The sequence below is a fragment of the Delphinapterus leucas genome, chromosome 2 (assembly GCF_059928025.1).
Source record: "Delphinapterus leucas isolate spDelLeu-1000000601 "Yukka" chromosome 2, BTC_Dleu_Yukka2, whole genome shotgun sequence".
Taxonomy (NCBI): Eukaryota; Metazoa; Chordata; class Mammalia; order Artiodactyla; family Monodontidae; genus Delphinapterus; species Delphinapterus leucas.
Genome location: NC_143130.1, coordinates 46,131,366 through 46,158,794, shown reverse-complemented (window position 1 = coordinate 46,158,794; position 27,429 = coordinate 46,131,366). Strand labels below are relative to the sequence as shown.

The 27,429-nt window shown below is 45.3% G+C and overlaps 1 protein-coding gene and 1 pseudogene across 3 annotated transcripts in view; one reads left to right on the top strand and one right to left on the bottom strand.

Annotated features, from left to right (window-relative positions):
* SLCO3A1 (solute carrier organic anion transporter family member 3A1) overlaps positions 1–18,031 on the bottom strand; it is a 316,010-nt gene extending 297,979 nt beyond the window's left edge. The window contains exon 1 of one of the 3 annotated variants that reach the window (XM_089906843.1): positions 17,620–18,031. In XM_089906843.1, coding sequence (XP_089762969.1) covers positions 17,620–17,799 — 180 coding nt within the window. In that variant the 5' untranslated portion in view covers positions 17,800–18,031. The remainder of the gene's footprint in view (positions 1–17,619) is intronic. The other 2 variants (XM_022598845.2, XM_022598844.3) reach the window with 2 other exon arrangements.
* Positions 18,032–23,330: 5,299 nt separating this feature from the next.
* Positions 23,331–27,057, top strand: LOC149750013 (cytochrome b-c1 complex subunit 10 pseudogene; annotated as a pseudogene).
* The last annotated feature ends 372 nt before the right edge of the window (positions 27,058–27,429 follow it).

Sequence of the window (27,429 nt, the reverse complement as noted above, 5' to 3'; positions counted from 1 at the left end):
TATCAAAGACAAAGTATTCAGCCTAAAAGAAAACATAAGCCAAGAAGAGGAGGATTCCCCCTAAAAGATCTTTGAGACACAGAACTTAGTATGGGTTCAGTAAACTGAGAACTCAAAGGCAACATTAACAAACAAGCAAACAAAAAGAACAGGAGTGCAAACCAAAGAAATAAACACGAGAAAGTAATATATAAAATAAAATCTATATGGAACTAAGAAAAGATGGCTTCAAACCAATCTACTGACTAGAGGAAAGCTAGAAATAAACACAGTGCATAAGGGACTAAAATAAGGGATTAAAATAATCAAAGCAAAACAAATAACTAAGGAGTACAAAGACAATCCAACATACAGATAACTGGCATCCTTATAGTAGAGAACTCACCGTACAGAACCAAGGAAGTGTTCAAAAGGCAATATAAGAAAAATCCCCTGAGATTAATAAAGAATTGACTCTGTTGACCAAATGAAAACATCAAGTTCCACAAAAAGACGGCACACATTATGCACCAGTAACACATACTGCGTTTAAGTTACATGTCCAATATTAAGAAAGAATTACTCAGGCGTCTCATCTATAAGCAAATAACCTATAAAGGAGGAAAACTTAGACTGACCCTAGACTCTTCAACAGCAACATTCAAGGGCAGAAGACAGTGACCTCTTTCAAGTTTTAATTAAATCTTCTGCTAAATTCGACTGAAATTAAACTTTGCATTTGAAGAACATATATTTTACAAAGTATATCCAGCCAGCCAGCGAGCCATTTTTCCATGTAAGAACAGAAGAACCCTGCAGTGGTATGCTGCTAATGATAAGGAGGAATTACTCCTTCCTCCTCCCAGAATTCATACCTTGATCCATACTAGAGGAACCTCTACCTTATGGAAGTAACAGACAAAAAACATCTGCTCTTCTGACTTCCTCATTCAGTCCTCCCCAAAGAGGGATGGAGTGACTTATCAAATCAGTAAGACTGAGAAAGAAACCTGGCAAGCTTGCCCCAACCTCTTCCTCTCCTTCTGTGAATGTCTCCTTCAGGACATACATTCTTTCCTCCTCCACGAGCAAAGCTGAGCAGGTGTGCCCCTACAGGGACACACAGCCTGTCACTCTGACTTGGAGTAAAGTCGTGAGAAGTCTGAATCTGTCCATAAACTGCGTTTTCCAACCCAAACTCCAAATGTTTCCATATAAACCCCAAGATGCTATTTTTATACCCCTGTAGCTGGGTGTTAGGTCTACCGCCCAATTGATTCTTAACTGGGGAGAAGAGGAAGCTTAAAGGAAAGTGTGATGATTACTCCCAAACCCCAAATCAGTCATGATTATTTCTGAAAGGCAGGATTTGGAATTTCTTAAAATATTTTTATCTGAACTTTTCTTCATTTTAAAATTCTTCATAATGAATATATATTGTTTTTACAAAAACAGTAACAGAATTTTTCTTTGCTATTCTCTTTTAAAAAAATGTTTCCGTGCTTCCCTGGTGGCGCAGTGGTTGAGAGTCCACCTGCCGATGCAGGGGACACGGGTTCGTGCCCCGGTTCGGGAAGATCCCACATGCCGTGGAGCGGCTGGGCCCGTGAGCCATGGCCGCTGAGCCTGCGCGTCCGGAGCCTGTGCTCCGCAACGGGAGAGGCCACAACAGTGAGAGACCCGCATACCGCAAAAATAAATAAATAAATAAAAATAATTTTAAAATGTTTCCTCCAGTTTTATTGAGATATAATTGATATACAACATTGTATAAGTGTAAGGTGTACAGCATAATGATTTGACTTACAGAACGTCGTGAAATGATGACTTTGTGATAAGAACTCTTAGGATTTACTCTGTAAACAACTTGCATATGTAACACACAGCAGTGTTAACTACATTTATCATGCTGTACATTACATCCCTAGTACTCATTTATCTTATAACTGGACGTTTGAGCCATTTGACTGTCTTCATCTTTTTCCCCCTCCCCCATCCCCGCCTCTGGTAACCACAAATCTGATCTCTTTTTCCATGAGTTTGTTTTTAAAGTATAATTGAACTACAACACTGCATTAGTTCCCAGTGTACAATACAGTGATTCGATGTTCTATACATTTCAAAATGATCATCATGATATAAGTCTAGTTACCATAAGGTCATTTTCCTTTAAAACCAGGACCCCAGAGAAGAACATCTAATGTTACAGAAAGTGGTCACCATGGTTTAGAGGAAAGAGCAGACTCCAAACAGAATGTGTAGTGTGATCTGATTTTATTATAACTAATAATAACAAGAGTAATATACTGCAGAGAGGCTCAGGCTTACCACTTTGAATGGATTACCTCATTCAGCATTCTCAAGCTCGTTTGAAGTAGGTATATTCATTACTACACCCTCAAAACCATGAAAGAATGCGGGTGGGTGGACCCAGAGAGACTGAAATGATACCCCCCAAAAAGTCGACAGCGTATCTCCATGTCGTGGATTATGGATGATGTTTATTCTTCTTCTCTTTTTAATGTATCTATAATTACCTGTATTTTCCAAATTTTCAACACAAGTATTCCTTGTGTAATAAGTAAGAGAGTAATGTCTTTATACTAAGAAAAACAGCCACAAGCATGAACTTGAAGTTCAAGTTAATGGTAAAGCCGGGTGATGTGGCCACACGGGGCTCTCAGCCAGTGCTTGAACCAGCCATGTGCAGCAACAGGTGTGGGCCAACAGGCCAGGGAGACATTCTGGCCAGACTCCACACACCCTCTACACAGCCTTTGAAGCTGAAGGGCAAAGAGCTCAGTAAATCCTCCACCAGCCTCTCAGCCCTGACGTTATCGGGGCTTCATCCCAGTAGCCAGCTCTGATCCTAGGATATCTTCTCTCTGGACCCTCATGACTACTCCCAAGGACGAGTGCCCCCGCCCTGCAGCTTGCCAAGTTCTTCTCAAGGAGAACAGGAGGGGAAGTTTGAATGGCCTCCATCCAATTTTTTAACTGAAAACTGTACGCCCACTTTTTGTTTGGAGACATTTCCTGTGTGTGAACACAGTTTGTTCTGTTACCAGCTTTAAAGTTATCCAGAACTGATACATCCAAGGCCAAGCTAGAGTGTGTTTTCTCTTTAAAAAGTCAAATAGGATAGGACCTTTCCTAATGTTGGCTCATCTTGCAGAAATCTCATTTGGAGATAACTCAGAGGTTGAATACAGAGGTGCCATTGTGTATGGATGCTACAGCTCCCCCTCCTCTACTGCCCCCATCCTGGTGAGTGCAGCATGCCAGGACCAGCAGCATCTCTCAGCCCCTTGGCTCCGTCATGCAATGCAGCCATGCCTGCTCCTGGCTGAGTCTGAGGATGGCCTGATATGGCTTGCCTCCACATGCTGAAAGTCTGGCTTCAAGCAGCATTTTCAGGCACTACTACAAAGCTGGGTGGTTGGGGGAAGGATGGAAGCCCGGCCAAGAGAGATACCAACGGCCCCCGCACTGCTGACTGGAGCTGAGACTCCCCGGTGCCAGACCTGACATGCCCTAGTATGTGGCTGTGGCCCCGTGTTCCCAGCCTGCTGCTTCTCCATCAGAAGCTCCCCAACCCCATCCCACGTCCAAGGGCTCTCCCCAGCCAGACTCTTTCAACACTAACCCTAACCTCTCGTTCCCTTAGATGTACCCTGACCAAGATCGAGAAAATGATTTTCCATCTGCAACCGTAAACATTCTCCTCAGCCACCCAGACCTACGTCCAACACCACCTCCCACCTTGACACCAACCGTTTGCTTCTATGGTCAGAGATCACACCGCCCTGTGTTAACACGGCTGCACTAGCTTCAAGGCTCCAAGAGGGCCGAGCCACTGCCTGGCCCGGGACCTGAAACAGTCTAATGAATGAGTAATTAATGAAAACATTATAAACACACCATCTCCCCCACTAGGATGTATAAACGCCATGAGGGCCAAGAACACGCCTTACTCGACTCTGTATTGCTTACAGCACTTAAGGAAGTTGTCCAAGTTAATTAGTTTGGCAGAAACCAAGCTGAAGTCTTTAAAAAGGAGCGTGTGCTGAGAAATGCCGAGAATCAGGCAGCTCCCACCTCCATCCAAAAAACACAGAGATGAATGAGATGAGAAGCCAGACGTCTGGTCCTCTTAGAACGCGGACCTGGCCAAATCTGAGACTGGCTGGCACAGCCATAAAGTGTCTTTCACCCTCATCGAATCGGATGGGGCTTCAGGGAGGAGACGGGGCCAGCTGGACATTTTACTAGGCCTGGTTCCTGTGAAGCAGTCCCGGGTGTAAGAGACAGGGGAGATGGACTGCACACAAACACACCCACACACCACATCCATACACAGTACTCACCCGCATGTATTTCTAGGCTTTTTAAAACATGCGTTGCCCTTAATCAAATGATCATCTAATCCAACCCCTGCATTCGCTATGCCCAGAATAGGGAAAGGACTTGTTCAAAGCTACCCATTAACCCAGTCAGGTCCACTCCCGTAAGCCACACCACCCCCATGGAGAGAAACATGGTTATCTTCTTACAGAAGGAAGAACGGATTGTCACAGGGCAGTATTTCTTCAAAGACAGGGCTTCCCGGTTAGAATAACTCTCCAACCAATATCCCATAATCCTCTTACCCAATCCAAAACTCTAAAGAGGGCAGAGTTTGTCCTTTTCTTTCTTTTTTTTCCTTTGTACCTCAGACTGTTTTAGGGTCCTTTGCTCTTTTTGTTCCCTGGCATAATGGGTTGAATGTGTCCCTCAAAAAGACATGGTGAAGACCTAACTCCTGGGATCTGTGAATGTGACCTTATTTGGAAACAAAGTCTTAGCAGAGGTATTTAAGGTCAGATGAGGTCATCAGGGTGGTGCGCCCTCATTAACTACTACCTTATAAGAGGAGGAGAGATACACACAGAGGCAAAATGCCATGTGACCTCAGAGTCACATACTAGAGGGGTGCAGCTGCAAGCTAAGAAACACCGAGGATCGAGGGCTGCCTCCAGAAGCAGAAGCTTGGACGAAGCAAGAAAGAATTCTGCCCAGAGTCTCAGAGGAAGTGTGGTCCTGCCGACGCCTTGATTTCAGACTCTGGCCTCCAGGACTGTGAGAAAAGAAATGTGTTGTTTGAAGCCACCCACTTTGTGGTGATTTGTTATGGCAGCCGCAGACTAACACACCCAGTTTCTTCCTTCAGAAACACCCAGAGAAACACATTTACATTCATCTATCTTCCCACCTCCGCGTCCAAGTCCAGCTCCCAACCCAAGGATTACTGTGAAAGTCACCTTCTCTTTACACACGTCACATCTCTATATATCTAAGGGAGAAAATATAACCCGATTTTGGTCTAACATTAGAGATACCGAAAATGTTTGAGAATGACCCTACTGCCCTATGAACCCCACCTAGGAAAAGGTTTAAATAAATAGGAAGGGCCAACTCCCCCCACTTCCATTCTTAAATACGATATAATAAGCTCAGAACTGGTCCAGGACAGCAAGAATTAGCACGCAGTCCGTGGTGAAGGATGGGATTGGATCCTTAGGGCCTGTAAGAGGCAAGGGCTCAACTGCCTTTTCCACTGAATAAGGATGGTGGGAAGCCAGCAAAGGAGGAGCTGGAAGAAGGGTATTAACAGTGCCTGTGGGAGACTTCCATGGCGGTCCAGTGGTTAAGACTCTGCGCTTCCAATGCAGGGAGCACGGGTTCAATCCCTGGTCAGGGAACTAAGATCCCACATGCCACAGGGCACGGCTAAAACAAACAAACAAACAAAAAAAAAACAGTGCCCGTGGCAAAAGCCTGGCATAGAATTCCACTCAGCAGTGGTCTGGGTTTGGACTTCCGGAAGCACACCCTCACAGGGGTCTCGCAGATCTGGCTGTGACATCCTGCCAGGGTTGGTGAAGCGTGGCACTGTTGGGGTCAGGGGCGAGCAGACGGAGGCAGGAATAAAGTTAATGAGCAACCAGGAGGCGACAGAGTTGAGCTGACCAGCCTGACCCCCACAGCTCAGCTGGCACAAAGAGAAAGGCAACCACAAAGGCGACAGACCTCAACGCTAGAACACTCAGCTTTCTTTTGTAAGGGGAGGGGGATCTAAAGTGTTTCACTTGTCACATGGAATCATCTCCCTGATGGTCTTGGGTGCCAGGAGCCCTGGGGTTATTTTTAAGTGCTGCCTTGGTACTATTATTTTTAGGTAACAAAAGCATTCCCCAATGAAATTCAAACTATCAGAAGACAGATAAACATAAACACATATATTTTTATCTGTTCACTAGATTAAGGATAGTGTTTCCTACCAGGAAACACTGCATCTATTAAAAAAAAAAAAAAAAAAGGAGGGATGTTTTAAAAGGCAGTGAGAGAAGTGAGTGATTTTTTTCCCAGCACTCACCAAAACATTATTTTTATTTATATATGTTTGTAATCATTACTTCCAAAAATAAAACTCGTCCTGTTTACCTGCTCACACCTGCTGGCTAATGTGGGCAGCTCTGGAGCACATTTAGGTAAGTTACTTAGCTCTGTGCCCTGATTTTGCTGAAGATGAAAGCAACAAGCATAGAGCTTCCACAATGTAATCTTTAGAAAGACGTAAGAAAGGGAGTCCCAATGCAGGCCAATCCCACCTGTGCATCTTACAAGTTCCACGGGCTGCCTTTGGATTTAGCCCAAGTGCTGCTGGCTGCACGTGCCACTCTGAGCCCGGCTGCAGCAAGGCAGACCTCCCCATTTGCTCTGGAGCAAAACTGCTCCAGGACTTTTTGATCTATTTATACGCATCTCCACAGATTGGCAAAGGTAAAGGGAAGGCACTAATTTATCTCTTTTTGTTTCCAAAAGATATCCTCCCTTGGACTGGCTGAAAAACCCGTTGTTTGCACATTAAGCCTCGTAACAAACATAGTATCTACCAGCACTGGGGAGGCAACAAACATGCCGCGTAATCCATCATGAGTCTTGCCCTAAATTTTTTGCAAGAGAGGTCTGTTTGAAACTCTTCTATGGCTATTTCAACTGGTCTCATTCTCTTTAAGTCCTTTCCCCCCAGTGCATACCATGGCCAGAAAATAAGCTCCTTGTCTATAATTCAGGAGGCTGGAAATCTGAAACGGACCATGTAGCATGCTGTGCTGGGCACCCCACACATGTATGGCTTTGAGAAGACGATGGTGTGACGTGCCATGTTGAAACACACGCCAGTTATGCAAAACGAGACAAAGGACATCCCAAGTCCCATCAGGGCAGCGCTTCAGGAAAAGAAATGGCCAAAGGATAAAGCCCATCACGGTTAACAGCAATTTTCCTGGACGTCCCACTGACTGGCATGAGCAATCTCTAAAGCTGACCGGGTGCTGCTGCTGAAGCAGTGGCGGCCAACTTCCAGGGGGTTAAGCTCTACGTGGCTCTGTGGGTGTACTTCAAACAATTCTCTGACCCCAAAAGCCAACGGAGATATGAACTAATCAACACTATTCTTTATTTTACAGGTTGCACCACAATAATTGAATCTTACATAATGAAAACAGGTGCGTCCATGCCGCTTTGAGATTTTTATCTTCATTAAGGGAATTCTTAAAACACGAGATTTCAGGTACAGTATTTTCAAGCTTACATAATCAGTTAGAGGGCAGCTTTCCAATTTCAACTTGCTTATATTCAAGGTGGTAATTTCTCATTCTAATCAGCTGAGGATGGGGGAACTGCGGCCAGAAGCGGGAGGGGGGCAAAGCCAACAATCAGAAGGAGGCTGCCCATTTCACATAAACCTTTTCCAAAGGTGGAGGAGAAGGGAAAGACAATAACCATTTGCAAGAACATTTTACAACAGTCTTTAACTGAAAAACACCATTTGACCCTACACCAACCTTGCAAGTGCAGAAATGGAGGTGAAAGTATTCATTTCTACCTTCCTCGGCTTCCTGTGGTCGTGTGAACAGTGATGTAGGAAGGAATTGGCTATTCTACTCCATATTATTCCATTACATTCACCAGGACTGTTTGTCGAAAGCCTGCTCAACTTCCTATTTCTGCTAACGCTACACAGCCCAGAGCTTAGATGGCTAGGAAGTGACAGCCACGCCAGGCTTTAGACCTACCAAGAAGAGGTTTCAAGGGTTACCTGGACAGCCAAGTTCATTATCCAGACACCCATCCCAAAGGGCAACCTGCCAGGCAAATTAGAATCTGCACATAGTACAGAACCCCCACAGGGAGTGTGGATGGATAGACAGATGGACAGACAGATGCACAGACAGAAGAGCCAGTGGCATACTCCAGGCTTTTGAATGGACTCACACTACTGCCTAGAGCTTAGACCTTCTGCCACATCCTAGTGATGCAACAGTCACACCCACTGCCTGCTTGGATGGGTTTGAGGCCACAGTCTGAGGCTCACGACAAAGATTTCAACCAAAGCCAACCCTAAGGAAATAAGACCCCCTCGTTATAGTCAGTACCCTCTGATTCTGTTACCAGGTAACTTAAAGATGCCATGTGGGATATGACATCCCCAGAAGAAGCAGGTACTTAAAGAGCCATTGCCAGGGAATTTATGGTGGAAATCATGAAGGCAAAGGGGAAGAGTGGGCTCACACCTCTCCCCTGCCCCCCCTTCAAACAGTAGGGCTTACAGCAACCTATGTTGCCTTTTGCTTTTAAGTATTTCTGACGAGTGTTGACTGGAAGGGATACATGAGGCTCTTGTTTTAAGTCCAGAAAAATTCTAATGTCCAGCTCTCCTAACTTAGACAGTGAAATAACTCTTCCCGCTTGGAGAGGAATGTCCAGTCATTTAAGAAATAGCTGGGTTGGTTACCATCATTTCCACTAAAGAACAAGCAACTAAACAGCCCGTCCGAAAGGGCTTCCCTTTTCAGAAGGGCTCGACTCAGCCACAAAGAACTGAAATAAAGAGCCAATGGCGGAGATTCTGCCCACATCCATTTCCACTCTACATGTTGTCACGAGACACCCAGAAAGAAGGCTCCCCGTGCTCGCTCACTCCACAGCTGTGGCTGCAGAAAGTTCAGTGCTTTAAGAAGCAGACAGGTTCCTTCCTCAGTGAGGTCAACACAGAGCCACCAGGGTTTGGTAATTGGGGTCCTCAGTGCGCATGTTTTCTCTTGTGAAGCCTGTGGCATTTGAACGCGAACCTAAGAACTCACCTAAAATACACACTGCAGCTTGATGGACTGAGAAGGGCCCAGGTCATGCCCTATCCTTCCCAAGGACTGCACTGACCAGGCTGGGGAAGGAAAGATGCTTCTAAAACTACTGATGGGAGGAGAGTGGCGCGTGCAGGAGGTATCCTCCTAAACAATCCCCACAAGCCCTAAGCCGAGATGGACGAATCCGCGGAATGGGCAGCAAGACTGTGTTGAGAGCTCGCTCTGCTTCTGAGAAACCAAAAAGGACCAAGATCAGGGAACTGCCCACAACTGCACGTCTGAGCTCTGCTTAGAACTGCAAGAGGACTGAGGTGAAGGCTGTGGGTGCTGCGCGGGACCTGAGCCCTTCCCGGCAACCAGGGCTGAGCTCTGAGGTCACACATCTTAAACAAGGCTGCCTGGAGGGTAGCACACATCCACGACGTATGTCCCCCGGGCCCCCTCCTGACACCCCAGGCTGCCTTGAAGTGGCCACTTTTCATCCAGAGAAGCAGATCTCCAATTTAGGAAACAGAGCCCAGGCCACACACAATACCCCAAATCCTCGGGTCCCTGGAAGGGACATCTGCTGTGCCAAGGTCGACCAGTAAGGTTATGCCATTATTGTTAAAGCAACTATTGAACACTACACCCTATGAGCAGCACTCTTTCACGTGTCCTTGTATTGAAATCTCTCAACCATCTACATGAGACAGGCTCTATCAGCATCCTCAGTTTTCCAATAAGAATACTGAGGCTCAGGTAGGTCAAGTCATCGGAAGCACATAAGGAACAGGTCCAGGCTCGAACCTAGGTCTTTCTGACTCTACGTCCAACACGCTCTTCCCTGCCTCTCAGCTGCCTACAAACCTAGAAGACCTACCCAGTCTTCTCCACCCTGTGGCCACAGACCAGAGCAAAGATCCTGAGGGCCTCCCAAAGAGAAGCATCAGCACACCTGTACTCCCAGCCGTCTGTGTGCTGTCCCTTCTCTACCCACCTCAAAGTACCCACTGACTGTAAATGGTCAGCGGAATTATTACTAGAGTGGGCTCCTCTCCCACGTGACTGGTAATTTTTATAACATCTCTAAGATGAAATGGATTGCTCTATATATAACAAGGGAACAAACAGAATTAGCAACTTATTAGTACTTCTTGCTTTTAAAAACTTTTCACCTCCCAGACAAAATGCACAGCAAACTAGGAAATGATTTGAATGTACAATTCACTAAACCAAGACCAAAGCTTGATGGAAATAATTTTATTTCTCATTGGTTGGGGCTATAGTTCTTATGTAAATATGTATAACGATGTTATTGTTATTAATAATAATAGCTAGTATTTATCGAGTACTCACCACATGTGAGTATCAAAGTGCTTTAGAGGTACCGACTCAGTTAACCCTCACAGAAACACTATGAGTTTTAAAATTAAATACCAAGGCACAGAGAGGTTAAGTAATCAGCCCAAGCTCACAGAGCTGGCAAGAGGAGGACACAGGAATGAATCCTGGGTCTTCTGATGCTCATCTAATAAGTCACAGCTGCCATGGGTGCTGGCTGTTCTCCACCTGGGAATTTTAACCATTAACTTAGAGCTCCAATCATTAAGCAATACTGCATCTCATATAAACACCTAAGCACTTAGATCATATCAAATACAAGTGTCTTAGAACCACATCAATTCACTTATCCTATGAACCGAAGTCACTGATTTCACTTTTCTTCCTGTGTATCATCTATTTTGCAGACAGAGAAACAGAAAGCAAAACTAAATTAAAAGAACAAGGGTGCTATCGTCCTGGCCTACAAATTACCAAGGGCATTTCTGAGAGGGAATAAAATACAGGTGACGATTCTTCACCTGTAGACTGGGTTCTAAATCCACATGGGGGACTTTCCTGGTGGTCCAGTGGTCAAGACTCCACGCTCCCACTGCAGGGGGCTCGGGTTCGATCCCTGGTCAGGGAACTAATATCCCACATGCCGCCAAGGTGCAGCCAAAAAAAAATTTTTTTAAGTTTAAAAAATTAAATAAAATAAATCCACATAGGAACCATATAATCAGAATTACCACTGAATGTCCCTTAACCGCCCCCCCCACAAAAAGACAACATACTATATTTGGTGAAATGTAACTCTTTACAAGAACATGTATGTAAACAGATCATGCACACAAATGCACAGAATATAATAGGGAACCTGTATGACAAAATACAGGTGAGTAAAGTGATAAGTATTTTGACTCTACTTCACAGGAACGTGGTTATTCAGTGGTGTGTGCAGTTAAATCTGTGCAAGTTAAACGTGTTTGTGGGGCTTCCCTGGTGGCGCAGTGGTTGGGAGTCCGCCTGCCGATGAAGGGGACACGGGTTCGTGCCCTGGTCTGGGAAGATCCCACATGCCGCGGAGCGGCTGGGCCCGTGAGCCGTGGCCGCTGAGCCTGCGCGTCCGGAGCCTGTGCTCTGCAACGGGAGAGGCCACAGCAGTGAGAGGCCCGCGTACCGCAAAAAAAAAAAAAAACGTGTTTGTTAAGTTGGAAGTAAGGTACTGGAGAAATGTTGCTGGTCCAGAGTCTAATTCTCCACCGCAGCAAGGGCTCAGCACCTCGTACACACTCACCTGCCCAGTCACCTGGTGGGCCCTGACCCCCAGAATCCAAGGACCATGGGCAGCTCAGCATGAGTCCCTGTGGCTCCCACAACCTCCGTGGGAGGCCTGGCACAGACGCTGAAACCAATGCCAACTTCTGCTCTCTCTCTCTGCAACCAGCCAATAACATTCACAGATATTTTTCTCTTTCCCAGGCCTACTTCTATAGGAAAGGCAGCTGTATCCTCATCGATTTTGCGACATTACACTTACTCATGCCTGGCCAGTCTACTAAGTGAACCTGGTCCCTGGACAAGGCAGCACCCCCAAGCTTGCTTTAATAAGATGCGCAAGAGAAAGTCACAGAGACCCTCTTGCTCAGGTGGCCTTGGTAACTAGAGGAAACTTCTGCAGCCTCATAGAGAACAACACCATTCAGGCAGCCCGCAAGAAGATGAGTTTAAGTGCTGAGCGGTTGATTAGCAAGGCAGGGCCGCTGTGGAGAGGGCTGTGGGCCACCCTTTTTGTAAGGTATCTAAATTTGAAATGGGGAGAGTTACCAGTTCAGGAAAGAGCCCTTGCTCACTTCACAACTAACTCCATTTCTTCGACTGCTAAACACACAAGAGGAAACCTCCACAGAAACTGAGGTATGTACACAAAGCTGGTTGAAAGGAATTTTCAGAAACAATCTTTTTCCCCTAAATGATTATTAGCTAAACATTTTCAACTAAGCTGTAAGAAAAAAAAAAATCAGGGTAATTTTATTTCTTCCTACCTGGGGCTATATAGTAATTATGCAAATGGCAGGGAATTTGTCACTGAGTAACCGTTAAGTGTGTAAAATAATTTGATTAAAGAAAATATAGTTGCCTTAGTCAGCATACTAATTTGACAAGGACTTTAAAAATGTCTCTCAGCTGTCTGCTTCTGGGTTAGATATGCAAAAGAAAAACAAAAAAAATCCTCAAAATGATGCTTCTTTAGGAAAAAAACAGAAAAAGAACAAATCCAGCTGTCTCACCTCAGCCATTAATTGCAAGCCCACTGAATGTTCTCAAGCCTAGAAACAGTGACTATAAAGCAGTGAGATGGAACCTTGTTGACACAGTCAGTCATTCATCTCCTTACATTGTCACCAAAACCTCAGACTTCATTTTTACATAACTCTAAATAGAGTGAAGGAAGTCAAAGACAAATACCATATAATATCGCTTATACTTGGACTCTTAAAAAAAAAAAGATACAAATGAACTTATTTACAAAACAGAGTCTCAAAGACATGGAAAACAAACTTATGGTTACCAAAGGGAAATGGGGTGGGGATTAACATATACACACTGCTGTATAAAAAACAGATAAACAACAAGGATCTACTGTACAGCACAGGCAACTATACTCAATATTTTGTAATACCTATAAGGGAAAAAAATCTGAGAAAAATATATATGTATGTATAACATACATATGTATAACTGAATCACTATGCTGTATACCTGAAACTATACTTCAGTTAAAGATAAACTATTTTAATAACTATAAAAGCTAGACTATACTTCAATAAACTATACTTCAATAAAAAATAAACTATTTATTTTAATAAATAGTAAATCAACTATACTTCAATAAAAAAATAAACTTTATTTTAATAACAATCTGCAAAAAAAAAAAAAGATAGGGACATGCCCATTCCTGGTTCATAAAAACCTCCTGTGTGCCCCACCCAGAGACTAAACTGGCCTTTTTAAGTTTTCATCCTGAGGAAATTCAAATGTGTTTGCAATTGAGCCTCATCCATAACAGCGCAGAGGTGCCCGAGGGCTTAATTTCCTGCACACATCCTTATCACCTCCAGTCCTCACTCATTTGAGGACACACACAAACCTCTATAGGAAGGGCTACCCTCAGTGAATGGCCTGGAATATCTCAGTGGGTCTCCCCCAAACACCAAGTGCACACAAAACAACTTTCTCTCTGTGCAGTTCCCATATGCCTGTGCCTTCTCCAAACAGCCCAAGACTTAAGCAGGTGTTGCATCCTTGCAAGTAGGTCAGGGCAGACTGGAGCCACCAGAAGCAACGATCCGAGTAGAGGAAAATTAAATTGCATTCTCTCTTCTGCACACAGTGACGATCAAACTGAATGGGTCCCTCTTATTATTTTTTTTCAATATTTATTTATTTAGTTTGGCTGCACTGGGTCTTCACTGCAGCACACGGGATCTTCGTTGTGGCATGTTTTAGTTGCAGCATGCAGGATCTTTAGTTGCAGCATGTGGGCTCTTAGTTGCGGCATGCAAACTCTTAGTTGCAGCAGGCATGTGGGATCTAGTTCCCTGACGAGGTTTCGAACCTGGGCCCCGTGCACTGGGAGCGTGGAGTCTTACCCACTGGACCACCAGGGAAGTCCTGGTCCCTCTTCTTAGGAAGAAAAAAAAATATTTCCTAGCCAGTCAGGCAGTTTAAGTGACTATAAGAGACCATCCCTGTGACTGTTGTCTTATCTGAAGCATGATTTCCAGTTAAAACACTGGCAAGGGTAAGAGATTTCAGAATCCACAGCTGGCCCAGGTTGCACCCAGGTCACCTTATCTATATTATCATCATCATAGAGTTTAGGCATCAGGATCAAAGTCCTTCTGTATTTCCCCAGGAGACCCCAGCACCCAGGCCAAAAGTTGCCGGACCCCTGCCTAGCTTAACAGTTGGTGGCTATCTCCTATACAGATCTACCTTGAGTTTGGGCGGGTTCTTGAGGGAAAACAGACACACACACACACACACACACACACACATACACACACACAGAGTCCAGCTTTTCAAAGTTGCTTCTCAAATCACAGGCAACTTCTAATTCAGGTCTGCAGTTGGGCAGCTTATACCAGTGTCAGCGAAGACACTAGGTAATCTGTCTTTTCAGAAAGAAAACGGAGCAATGAAATGAAGCCTCCTAATATTAAAACAATGGCACCTGGAAAGACGAAATAATAAGGTAGCTACTACGTGGACTTGGGACTCAAATAGGAAGTAATGTCATAGGCAGAGAATTTGCAATCTCCCTTCTCTCCCTGAAAGTAAGCAGTGTTGGCAGGGCCCCAAGGTGTGCCCTTCGTCAGGTATCTGAAAATGCTTCCTCAGAGGGGCAGGCTGATTGCCAGTGTAAAGATCCCATATAACACACCTTGCACATGGACCTTGTGTGTGTGATGGCCTACAAACACAGGTTCTCAGGTTTCCTAGAACCTGAATGGAGAAAGTTGCCTTTCCTGGGAACATCCTGCAATGTTTCATTCTCAAATTAGCCATAAAGAAGTCTCACATCACTGAAGAAACAACAAACTTAATTCTACCTCCCAAATAACAGATGAAGAGAAAATTCCCAAGCGGCCCAAAAGAGCAAGACCCATGGCAAGCTGATTCAGTCAACCCTGACAAGCAAACTATTTTCATGAGGTTCAGACGGCAATGGAGAGCCAAGAGCAGCGGAGTAAGGCAGAGACCTGAGCACCTGATGCCTCCATTCTAAGTAATAACAATGCATTCAATTTCCTAAGCCCATCCTGGAGTAATAACAATGCATTCAATTTCCTAAGCCCGTCCTTTCCTAGGCCTCCATCTGCTTTCTGCCAGTCACCTGTTGACTCCAGTTACCCTACCCCTCAAACCAGGCTCTCCATTAGCCCAGGCGGGAAATGCCGGGAGATCCCCACCAGGTGGACTCAATTCCTCCTCTGCCTGCCACTCAGCCATTCTGGGATCAGAGTCCACTTCCTATCTCCTGGGCCAGCCCTGCCTGTAACATCCACCAGCCCTCTACTTCTTAACTTTCTAAAGGGGCTTCGGCCACTCATCTGATGGAAGCCCTGATTCCTTTCTTTCCAAAATCATTGCAAGCTAAAACCAAGCCCATGCCTTATCATTCATGGTGTGAAAAGTTCTGATGGCGTTTGTTTGTTTTTTTTAAGATGTAAAACCTTTTATTTGTAAATGGTGATCTTCCAAATCTGTGTCCACAAATTCCAAAACCCATAACACTCTGTATACTTCAAGAAATTCAATGTTTGCCAACATTAGATACTATTATACAGAACATGAATAATCCACTCTATCGAACAAAATTGGTTTGAGGCAAAAACTTAAAAACTGCAGGCAGCTGTTGATGAACACAGCCCCGGTTAGGTACCACATATTTTGCATATGCTACAGTACAGACCTACATGTATGTTTATTACTGTGCATTTGCATCTTAGTAATACATGTCTCTATTTTAATATTTTAATGGTCAAATTCCCTCCGAGGACACTCTGATACACTGACCCACCCCCCAAGACACGGTCATCCCCGAATTCCAAAACTCCTAAGGCCACAGGTACTGTCTGCAACTAAGTACTCCAACTACAAGTGCGTTTTATAAAACAAAAATCTAAACAGAAATGAAAATGTGCTTTTGGTTACAGGATTCACCGGCAGCATGCATGTCATGGATGCAGCCAGTAACAGGGATTTAAATGCCTCTCACCTAACAAGGAGCAAAGAAAGTGCATTTCATTTTCAGAAACCCTGTAAGCCTGTCACCCCGGGAACCGAGCTGAATTTGAACATTCCTCTCTTGTAACCACATAACTGACTTTATCCCACACCAAGAGACCAAGCCTGGTTGTACTTCCCCCTGACAGCAAGTCCTAATTCTTAGGAGGCTGTTTATGAATGGTACAGGGCACCTAGCGACTGGCCCTCATTAACTGCACCCCAAGGCCAGGAAGAAGGGGTTAATGGTACTCGGAAAGTGCATGGTTCTATCTCAGGATGTAGTTGTCCAACGGCCAAAACCTTGTCCAATTCTATCTCCATCAAACTTGCTCACTAACACTCAAAATCTATGACATTTGATTTCAGTTTCAGGTCAGTAGCCAAGTAATGTCTTAACACTATACACTCTGAAAAATCCTGCTTAGTCAGGACCGTACTTGGGTCTGGAAGTGTATTCTCTTAAACCCAAGTTGGGACCACCTGCGCGGGGCAGGAGACAGCGGGTAAAGTAGGTATTTGACTGCTGAGTCATTACAAGCTGTTTCCTCTGGTATGTTATGCACCCCTAACCATTTGAACATTAAAATCCCCCCTCAGAAGGCAAATGAAATCGATGTACCCTGTGCACAATGATGCAATACCCCCTTGGGAACGAGAGACCACGGTGGGGAATTGAGGTCTAAGAGTGGGTAGCAAAAACTACACAAACTCACAGCTGCTCTCCAGGTATTGTAACTTTATCCCAGACGCTGAGAGATGGCTAACGGATACGGAGTGGGAATATTCCCCCTGCAGCCCCGGCTCGGATCAGGGCCACACTTGGGCGCATTTTACTCTAAACTGTTAAATCCCTCCGTAACTGGTGGATGGAGAAAGCTACCGGAGAAAATGATGCATAATGGATTTGTTCTCCCGGAGGATGGAATGCAGAGTCGAGGACGCAAGCGGCTAACGGGCTTTTCTTTCCATGTGCCGGTCACCTGAAAACCGCGATGCTTTCCTCTGCAGGGGGGCTCCTGAACTCACCCTCTGACTGTGCTTTGGCGGGAGAGAGATGGTTTCACGCCCACCTGCCCGCTGCCTCTCCAACCCGGGTCCCCCCCCAGCCCCCGCCGGCCGCGCGAGCAGCTGCGGGCATCAGCGGTCCTGCCGGCTCCCGGTTCGCTCAGCAGCCCGGGCCGGCAGCTCCCCCGGCGGCCGCCTCTGCACCACTAGCCAACCTCCACGCCGGGCGGAGGTCATGCCCGCCTGCCCCCGGCGCCCGGGCTGCCCCCTCCTCCTGTCAGCTGAACACCCGGGAGCCGCGCTGGGGAAGGGGCCCCGCGGTGGAGTTGGCACGGGGACTCACCAGGTAGGCGCCCACCGTGCCCTGCGCCAGCATCAGGGCGCACTCGGACACGAGGAAGATCTTGATGTTGGAGAAGCAGGACACCTTCTTTTTCTTCTTCTTGTTTCTCTGCGCCTCGTCCCCCTGCAGCTCGCCGCTCCGGCCGCCGCCCGACGAACCGCCCGGCTTCTTCCCCTGCATCCTTCCCCCGCCGCCGCCGCCGCCGCCGCCGCCGCCGCCGCCGCCGCTGCCGCTTTCCCGCTTGCCCCGGGTGTCGGGGCCGCTGCCGGGCGGAGGTGCGCGCGGCGAGGCTGCGTGCTGTCCCCGCCCCGGGCCCGCGGCGGCCACCCCCGTCCTGCCGGGGCTAGAAAGGTGGAAGGCACGGCTCCTCGCAGCCGCCGCCGCCGCCGCCGCGCTCGCCCCCTTCCTCCTCCTTCTCCTCCTCCTCCGCCCTCCCCTCGCCTCCTCCTCCGGCTAGGGCTGTGCCAATCACAGGGGCTCCTCGCGCCGCCCGCCGCCGCCGCCGCCTCGCCGCCGGCGGCTGCCCGCCGCTGCCCTCGCCCAGTTCCCGTCGCCCGCGGGCCGCGCCTGCCCTCGCCTCCCCTTCTTCTACCGCGAGGCCCGGGCCTCGATCGCCGCTGCGCGCCCCCGCCGCGCCGCTCCTCGCCGCCCGTGCGCCCCGGGGCAGGTGCGAGGGTACCGGCCTGGGGCGCCAAGCTCTGCCCCTTGGCCGAGGCTGGAAGCGTCCCGCTGCCCGAAGGACGCGGCAGAGGGGGAGTCCCTGCGGAGTAAGGGAGGGGGTGCCCCAGAGGGAGGAAGGCCGTACCCAGCCCCTAGATGGCGCTGCGGGGCTCGGGGCGCCGCCTTGGACACTGGGTGGTATTGCAGGAGGAACTCCGGCCGCGGAGATGGGGTGCGGACGCGCCCCCGCGGGGCGGGGACCTGGAGCTCCGGCGTCGGGGCGCTTGACCCGAGGGGAGGAGCGGTTTCTAGGAAAAGAGAGAAGACTTGAGTACCCAGGAAAGGGTTGGCGCGCTCCCTTCCCCTCCGCCCGGGTATTTCTGGGGACGGATGTTGCGCTCTGGGGCTTGGGGAGGTGCCAGAGGTCAGAGCTGCTCGAGGCTTCTACACCCTGCTGGCCTCTGCTCCTGCTCTTCTAGGCCTCTGGGTGTGCCTAAAAGGCCCCAGACCAAAAGGAAAGTTCCATTAACCCGTCGGGAGCCGTACGGAGTATCAGGTGCCCCCAGCCACGGTGTCTAGGTGGCTGCAGGGTCGCAGCGACCCCAGCAGAGGGCCTTGTGCAGCCCGCCATCTGCCTGGAGGCCATCCTCAAAAATGATGTAGCCGCGCGGTTGGAACAAGCAAGAAGAGATTAGCCACAGGCCTGCCTTGGTCCCCACCTCTCCCCTAGCTTTGTGGCCCGGGCCACCTTCCTTGGCCTTGGCCTGAATGCCCAGGCCCCGTGGCAGCCGCTCTTTATAATCATTACCAGGAGTTTGTGCCACAAGGCACTACCGACAGGATCTGCTAGTCCGCAGACAGCTTTCGGAAGCTCAGAGAAGCCTGGAAAGGACTGGACAAGTACCAGGAAGCACTCAGCATCTTCCACCTGGTCCACTGGGGGCTTAACCAATCATTTGAAAACCCTTTCCTTAATAGTCATGTTTAAGAAAATGATCCACTCTCCTAGGCGCCTGTGTACCAAGGCAGGCTTAAATCTGAAATTGAAGAGTAATTAACACTCTCATAATTTTTGCTTACTCCCAAAGAAGTTGAAGGAGAACGGATAGTGTAATGGTAGGGGGTGTTGTCTTGCCATACCATCTAAATATAAACTCTGCTGCATCCTCCTGTGGGTCCACACGTGATCTCACCTAGGCTTGGTGTCCCTTTCAGATGCTCCCCTCCCCTTGTCTGGGCTGTCTCCTATGTGAATTGGCTTCCACCACAGAGGTCTTTTTCCATTTTCCCCAATTCCTGTCATTATCGGCTATACCATTCCCCAAGAGTGTATCACCTTACTGCAGCCCCTCCCTTACTCCCTACACCCTCCCCTTACTCATAGCCAACTCTTCTATGGGATCTTTCCTCTTACGCCCTTGGTCCTCTCCATCACTCTGGCATCATGAGAGCGCCTCATCACTTTTTCCTGAGAAGACCCTTGATGAGCTAGCTCCCTTCCCTGCCTCCAAAACTGTGAGCTACAAAGGTGAGCTAAGACTGTTTAATTGTTTCTGAACAGTGGTCCTGTCGCTATTGAAATAGCTTCCAAAGTACGGTATAGTCTTCGAGTCTTATTTACATACTTTGTTATAACAAGAGCTAATGTTTGTTGTGTGCTGACTCTGGCCAAGCACCGTTTGTTCTAAGTGCTTCACCCACATTTACAACTTAACCCATACAACCATCCTCTAAACTAGACACTCTTATTAGCCCTGTTTTACAAATAAGAAACCAGGCCCAAAAATGTTAACTAAACTTACCAATGTCACACATATCCAGTAAATGGCAGGGCCAGCCTTTGAAACCAAGGTGTCTGCTATCACAGCCCCAGTTCTGAACTCCCTATATATTATTTTGCTTATCACCCAGTGGTCTGTCTCTCGGGGAGGATGGCACTCATATTGTTCCTATTTTATAAATGGAGACTCAGAGATGTAGAATGACTAGCCCGGTGTCACACAGCTCAAAAGCTCAAAAGGACTTGGATGCAATTCCAGCTCTCTTTGTCTATACTACATTGCCTCAGGTACAGACCAAAAGGGGGACAAGCTTTTTTCAGCTTCAACCATTTATTTCACATAAAATTTAACTGTCTTTAGAGAACTCAAACCCTTTTGCTGTCAGAGAGAGGATTCTGGATTAGGGTTGTAGATTCCTCCTATAATTTATGGTGCACAGCCATGAAAATAATTCAGTGCCTGAAGCCTTAAGAATAATCAAAGTCGGCCTGAAGGCAACCAGGCATTAGCCTCATGACAGTCAGAAAGAAGGAATTTAACAGGTTCAATTCTCTTCCTTCCTGCTCGTCCTTTGTTTACCTGTACATGAGGGTTCCAGGAGTAACGAGCTGGGTTTACGAGCAGCAGGTGCTTCTGCCTGGCTCCTCTCCTGTGCAGACAGAGGCAGCAGCAGAAAAATAGTAACTGTCTTCATATCTGTACAACACGTGACTGCTGATAGAGCGCTCTGATGTCCTGTGTCTCACTCAACTCTCACAACAGGGAGAGCAGATCTTATTAACCCCATTTTACTCATAAAGAAAGGGCAACAAGTGGCTTTTTGGAGGTCACAGCTAGCTAGTGTCAGGAATTAAAACCTGCATTTTCCACCCCAAACTGGGGGAGCACCTAGGAGAAGGAGGAAGGAGATGAAGAAAGAGTTTAGGCCTCCCATGATCTGGGGTGCCCCCTCCAACCAGCCTCTGAAATGGAGAGTTGATGATCATGTGATGAGCAAGGCCAACACGAGCTTAAACCCCACCCACCAACTGGGCGACCTTGAATGTTGCCTTGGAGAATTGGTTTAGCCACCATTTCTAGGCTGGAAACTTTTTCATTCCTCTATCCCTCTAGCGGTGGATGATGGGTTTAGAACTGGTCAGTATGAATGACTGTAGAACCCTTGAGATTATTTTAGTCTCTCAACTACTTTTCTGGGCTAGGTGACTTTTCTAAGTTAGATGAAAATATTGCTAGCTGAGGCTCTGGTTCCATGAGTCCTTACTTTGCTGACTATTAGAAGTATTCCAAACACTGAGATGCTGCAATGTACTCAGGAAATCTGAAGCATAAAGAAGATTGGGTGACATGGGAAGATAAACTGGCTTTTGATCCTAAAATATTAATAAACTGTATGTATATGCCTAGTGATTAAGATTTGGAGAGCTTTTCTCCCTTACTTTAAAAAGGACCATCAATTCATTTCTGTAGGAGAGAAGTGGGTTAACTTCATGGACGTGGAAAAAAAAATGACAATGTCTTCCACTGTTACTGGGCTGTGTCAGGATTTCACAGCAAGCAGCCTCAATGTAATTCCACACAAGGAGAAACTGTTGTCCAAGTAATTCACATGAACCATCTTTTGCCAGCTTCAGTTTTGTTCACAGGCAAATACAAAGTCAAAAAATAAATGCAAAGAATGATTTCTGATTGTCACTGGAGTGCAAAATAGATGCTTAGATCCTCACCCTATGGATGGATTTTTCTTTTCTTTTTCTGAAAATACACCAATCATGTATTGTGTTCAACCAAAGATAGAATTGGGGCTGGGCTAACTTCTCTGGCTTGAAACAAATATTTGGGCTGAGTTGAAGCTTATTTCCTCTTCCTCAGGGTTTTTCTCCCCCCCGCCCACCTCCACTTTCCAATTAGCCTGATCCATATGCCTTTCTACCATATAGCCTGCATTTGCTGCTTTCTATAATCTTAGTTCTATATTTTAATTATATGTCTTAATTTGAATATATCCTAAAACTCAGCAAAGAAGTTAAAAGGATAAACATCAATTTGGATGCAATTTAAAAAAGGATGAATCCAAAATCCAAGTGGAGAAACAGAAGAAAAAAAACTAATGAAAATTGAAGAATAGGTATGAGAAAACTTGGTTTTTAGAAATGGGTTATATTTATGGAAAATGAGTTTTGAGATAAAGGAGAAGGAGTAAAATAAACATGTACCAATATTAGTGTATTTGGGTAACTCATCATTTGCTACAGTCTATTGTTATTTATGTAAATAGAATGTGTTTATCCAAATAGACTGCTAGCTTCTTAAGGGTAGAGAGAGTATCTTACTTTAAAAATTAAGGAGTATTTGTCCTGCTCAGGGTCTAACAGGCCTCCTGCCAAGAAGCTTGGTACTTCTGATTAGGACAGGAAAACGACCCAGAAGGGGTCCAGGTTCATAGAAAACTTCCTTCCAGGCACTCTCCCCAGGGATCCACTTCTCCACCCCAGCCACAGCTGTGCACACCCTTCCTGCAGCAGGCCTTGTCCCCGTCAGCTCCTTTCACTGACATCATGCTTTTACTTTTCTCTCTCAGAAAAAGGGAAGATCCCAGCTTTGCTCCCAGTCTCTGAAAAAATGCACTCCAACCTTTGTATTTTAAGGATGGGTACTGATAGCAACTGTGGGCACATGAAATTAGCCAGCACTGAAAGTGTTTGGGGGGCCCCAGAGCATCTCCAGCCAAGGAAGGTGGAGACTTAGAGGTTAATATCATGTCAAGAGTTTCATGGGTTCCAAGCCTGGCAGAAAGTGGCCATAGCTGTCTGCCTTCCTGAGGGGAAGTGGGCTCCAGGCCTGTGTACCCTTGGCAGGCATGGTGCAATGCAATGCATTAACTCTCTGATTGATCTAAAAGATAAGGAGTTCCTGGAGAGTATATATGAAGACAATGAAAGAAAATCCACAAGGTGCATTGTGCCACTGAACCCTAAATCAAGTGTACGGTAAGTCCCCTACGTATGAACCTTCAAGCTGCGGACTTTCAAAGATGCAAATGTGCCTTCACATGTGCCTTCACATGTCCGATCACATAAGGTGTGAGTGAAATTGCCCCTCGTCTCCTATTGCTGACGATCCTTCAGCTCTATCATCTCCCACCTCCTCTCCCACCTCCAGTCAGTAACTCTTCTTGCCTGTTCACTTGATGCCATCCCTGGATGCCAGCTGTTGTTCTGTACTGCTGTACTTTTCAAGGTACTGTACTGTAAGACTTAAAATGTTTTCTTTACTTTTTGTGCTTGTTTGTTTTTTTATGTATTATTTGTGTGAAAAGTATTATAAACCTATTACAGTACAGTACTATATAGCCGATTGTGTTAGTTGGGTACCTAGGCTAACTTTGTTGGACTTGCGAACAGATTGGACTTACGAACGCACTCTCAGAATGGAACTTGTTCATATGTATAAAGGGTTCCTGGAGAGTATATACGAAGACCATGAAAGAAAATCCACAAGGTGCAGCATGCCACTGAATCTAGAGTATGAGTAATAGAGAAATCATATACAGAGGAGAGGGGAGGAGAACCCCTGCTCAGGTTATGGCCCTCCCCGTATACCGCCTTCCAGCTCCTGCAGGCCTTCTCCTCCCCTATGGAATGACAGGTAAGGGGGTCTGAGGGTGTGACACACTGAACAAGAAGGCTGTCCAGTCTCTGTCTGCCTGTTGTGGGCTGATTGGTGCCCCGCTCCCCAAAATTTGTATGTTGAAGTCCTAACCCCCATTACCTCAAAATGTGACTGTATTTGGAGACAGGGCCATTGAAGAGGTAATTAAAGTACAGTGAAGTCATATAGGTGGGCCCAAATCCAATAGGGCTAGTGTCTTTATAAGAAGATAAGAGAAGGACACAGAAAACACAGACAGAGGGGCAGCACCTGCAGGTCAAGGAGGGAGGCCTCAGAAGAAACCAAACCTGCTGATGCCTTGATCTCAGATCTTCCAGCTTCCAGAATTGGGAGGAAATACATTTCTGTTGTTAAGCAACCCAGTCTGTGATATTTTGTTATGGCAGCCCTAGCAAGCTAATAAAATACCTTAACACTATCCCCAGCCCTTCACACTTACCCTGTACTGGCCATAATTAACTAAGTGTGGTTCCTTGCGCTCACCATGGTTTCTCCTCCTCGAAATTTTTGCACCTGCTCTTTCCTCTGCCCTTACCTCCCCTTTCTTCAGCTGGCTTACACCTACTAGTACCTTAAGATCTACCTAAAGTGTCACCTCCTCCAAGAAACCTTTAAATACCCTCCCCCTACTGCCCTCCCAACTCCCTCACTGCCTCCCTACCACTACATCCCCTTACCACCTAGGCCAGCCTCTGCCCTAGCATTTCTCCCACTGTTGAGGACACTCACTGCACTTCTCCCCATCTAGACTGATTAGTGTCTTTCATGTCCATATTTCTGCCCCCTGCAAGAGCCAGGACCAGAGTGGTCAGTAACTAGTATTGGGAAGAGAAAAAAATGAGTGAAAACACAAGAAAAAGTAACGCTTCCCCACCTGATGCTTCAGATTCTAGCTGAATTTGAAAAGGAAGTGGGACAGATAAGATGTGGATTCACGCAAACCAAAACTAAAGTTGTGGGATTGGAATCTGATTTTGAAGATCAGAATCAAAATTGCAGAAAACCCAAACAAATGATATAGAATCAAGCTAGAGAAGCTTTCTCTCAATGTAGAGAAAAGAAACAAAGATTACAAAAAAGATGAGAGAAAAGATGTGTGATTTGGTAGATCAAAAGTAAAGACTTAATATATGGATAAGAAGGACCCCCTCAAGGAAGATATAACCAGAGTAAATGATGTTGCTGCAATATTGAAGAAAAATAATGGAAGAAAAATTTTCAAGCTGAAAAAAGAGGTAGAATGCACAATTTAAAATAGCGTACCTTTTCCAGGCAAAATTTGCCTGAAGAAAGATGCACAATTCGATAAAATCTAGCAAATTGGTTTGAACATAAAGGATTTTTTTTAAAAATTCTATAAATATCCAGACAAAACATTAAAGTCACTTAACATCAAATGAAAACAGGCTGATTTGAGAATGTATCACATGACTGAATGCCAGATGAAAATGGAGCAAAGTCTAAATGGTACTAAGAGAAAATGCTTATGACTCAAGCTGAAATGTTAATTAATTTGCAAAGAAAAGAAAAAAGACATTCTTGGTTATTCTAATCAGGAACTCAAAAAAGATACTACCCATGCACTTTTCTCAAAAAGTTTATGGAAAGACAGGTTCGAATGGAACAACATATTAATTAAAGACAAAAACTAAAGAACAGCAAAAGTGGGTTCAAAAACATTGTGACAGCCTGAGCTAAATGTATAGAATTAAGTTTTTAAAAATTCTGTAAATAGAATATTGGTACAGATGGAAAGTTTTTGTTGTTGTTGTTACTTCTTAAAATAACTAAAAATAAAACTAATAATAAATAGGTTTATAATTCCAAATGATATTGCCAAAGAATGGAGGAAAGACGGGTATGTGGGGAATTAGAAGTGTACTAAATTCCTCATCTTATAGAAGAAGGAATCAAATTATTATATTATTCATGAATTTGATAATTAGAGGACCTATGCATTCAAGTGTGATTTTGAGAAACCTAATTAGAAGAATTCATAATAGAATGTATACTTGTAAAAATGGGGAAAATAAAAACCAAGAAAAATTGTACTTTGGGAAGAAAACAGAATAACACAGTGGTTCAAATCAAGGTCTTTTGAGTCAGGGAAATCTGGTTTTGAAAGTGGTTCTAGCATTTACTAATGTTGGTCTGGGAAATTTACTCACCTGCTCAGAGCCTCTCTTTTCCTAAAACTTGAATAACATGTACTTCACAGGGTAGTTGTGGGGATTACAGGAAATCTTTGTCTAAAGAAATTAGTCCAGTGCTTAGCCTAAGCATAAATCAAAAATAAAAATGAGTTGTTGGCAACCGAGCCAGTGGGGACTGGGTCACCCTGAGCTGGGATGGTGCTGAGATGCTGACCAGGTTCCTTGCCCTGCACTCCCAGGAACTGGCCAGAAACTGGATTTCCACTGTGGGCACATGGGGTGCGGTGGGCACTGTGGGGCTGCCATGGTCCACCGACTGGTGGCTGATTCTGGACTGGGTGACCTACATCAAGGGCAAGTTTAAGAAGGATGATTAATTAAACTGACCCCTCCCACACCAGGTCCCTCTGTCATCTGATGGTGCTGCCTCCTTCCATCTGCCTCTGGAATAGCCCATGCTCTCGGGATGGACCTTGAAGTTTAAAAAAAAAAAAAATCGACATGTTGATTGGTGTTGCTGTGCTTTTTGTCTTCGTTATCACTTACAGTAAAGGATTGAGAACGCTTGAATCTCCCTGGTGCCCCACCTCAGGGAAGCTCTCCTAGCCCTGTTTCCTGAGCCCACTCCTCAGTTGTGTCTGATCTTTTAAAAATTTTTTGATTTGGCTCCTGTTCTAGATTTCTGATCGATTGCACAAACTTGACGTTTAGAATGTTCCTTTCTTTGTAAGATGAACTTGCCTATGACCAAGTGTGAGTTTGTCTGTTTTCATGCCTGCAGCTGTTTCTCATGTCAGTGTTCAAACTCGGGTCCTCTGAACCCTGCCTGAGCAAAACCCCCAGATATCCCACTGTTTATATGATTATCCAGGATGAGTAGATGGACAGTTATAACAATAAATTTAGATGATTTAACCTCGTGTATCAGAATACTAAGACTTCAGGATTGGGTTAAGAGAAAATCCAACTGTGGCCTAGTCATAAGAAATATATCCAAAAGAAAGGACACAAATAGGTTAAAAATAAAAGAATGAATAAAGATTTACTAGAAAAATAGAAATGAAGTAAAAATAAAGGTATTATTATAAAATTCATACAAGAATGGATACAAGGCCAAAAAATATCAAATGAGTCAATGAGTGCATAAAAATGTGCAGTCTTCAATGATGATATCAAAGGAATATATATTTTATGCAGATATATAAAGCAAAGATATATAAGAAGAAATGGACAGAATACAATTATTTCATGTGAGCCTTTTATAGAAATAAGACAAAGTAGATATATTTCAAAGGATGTGTACTATAAATAATTAAAATGTATTTAAAACAAAACCAAGGAAAACAGAATAAAGATTTTCTAAAGATAAGAATAGAAAATTGAACAAATTTTTTTAAAATAGAAATAGTAAAGTTGATACACAAATTCAAGAACTGCTTTTTTTTAACACAACTCAAGAACACATGAAAAGTAAAGAGAAAAAAGATTTAAAAGTGAAAAGGAAAATTTTAATAAATATGGAAATATTATTTTAAAATACTATA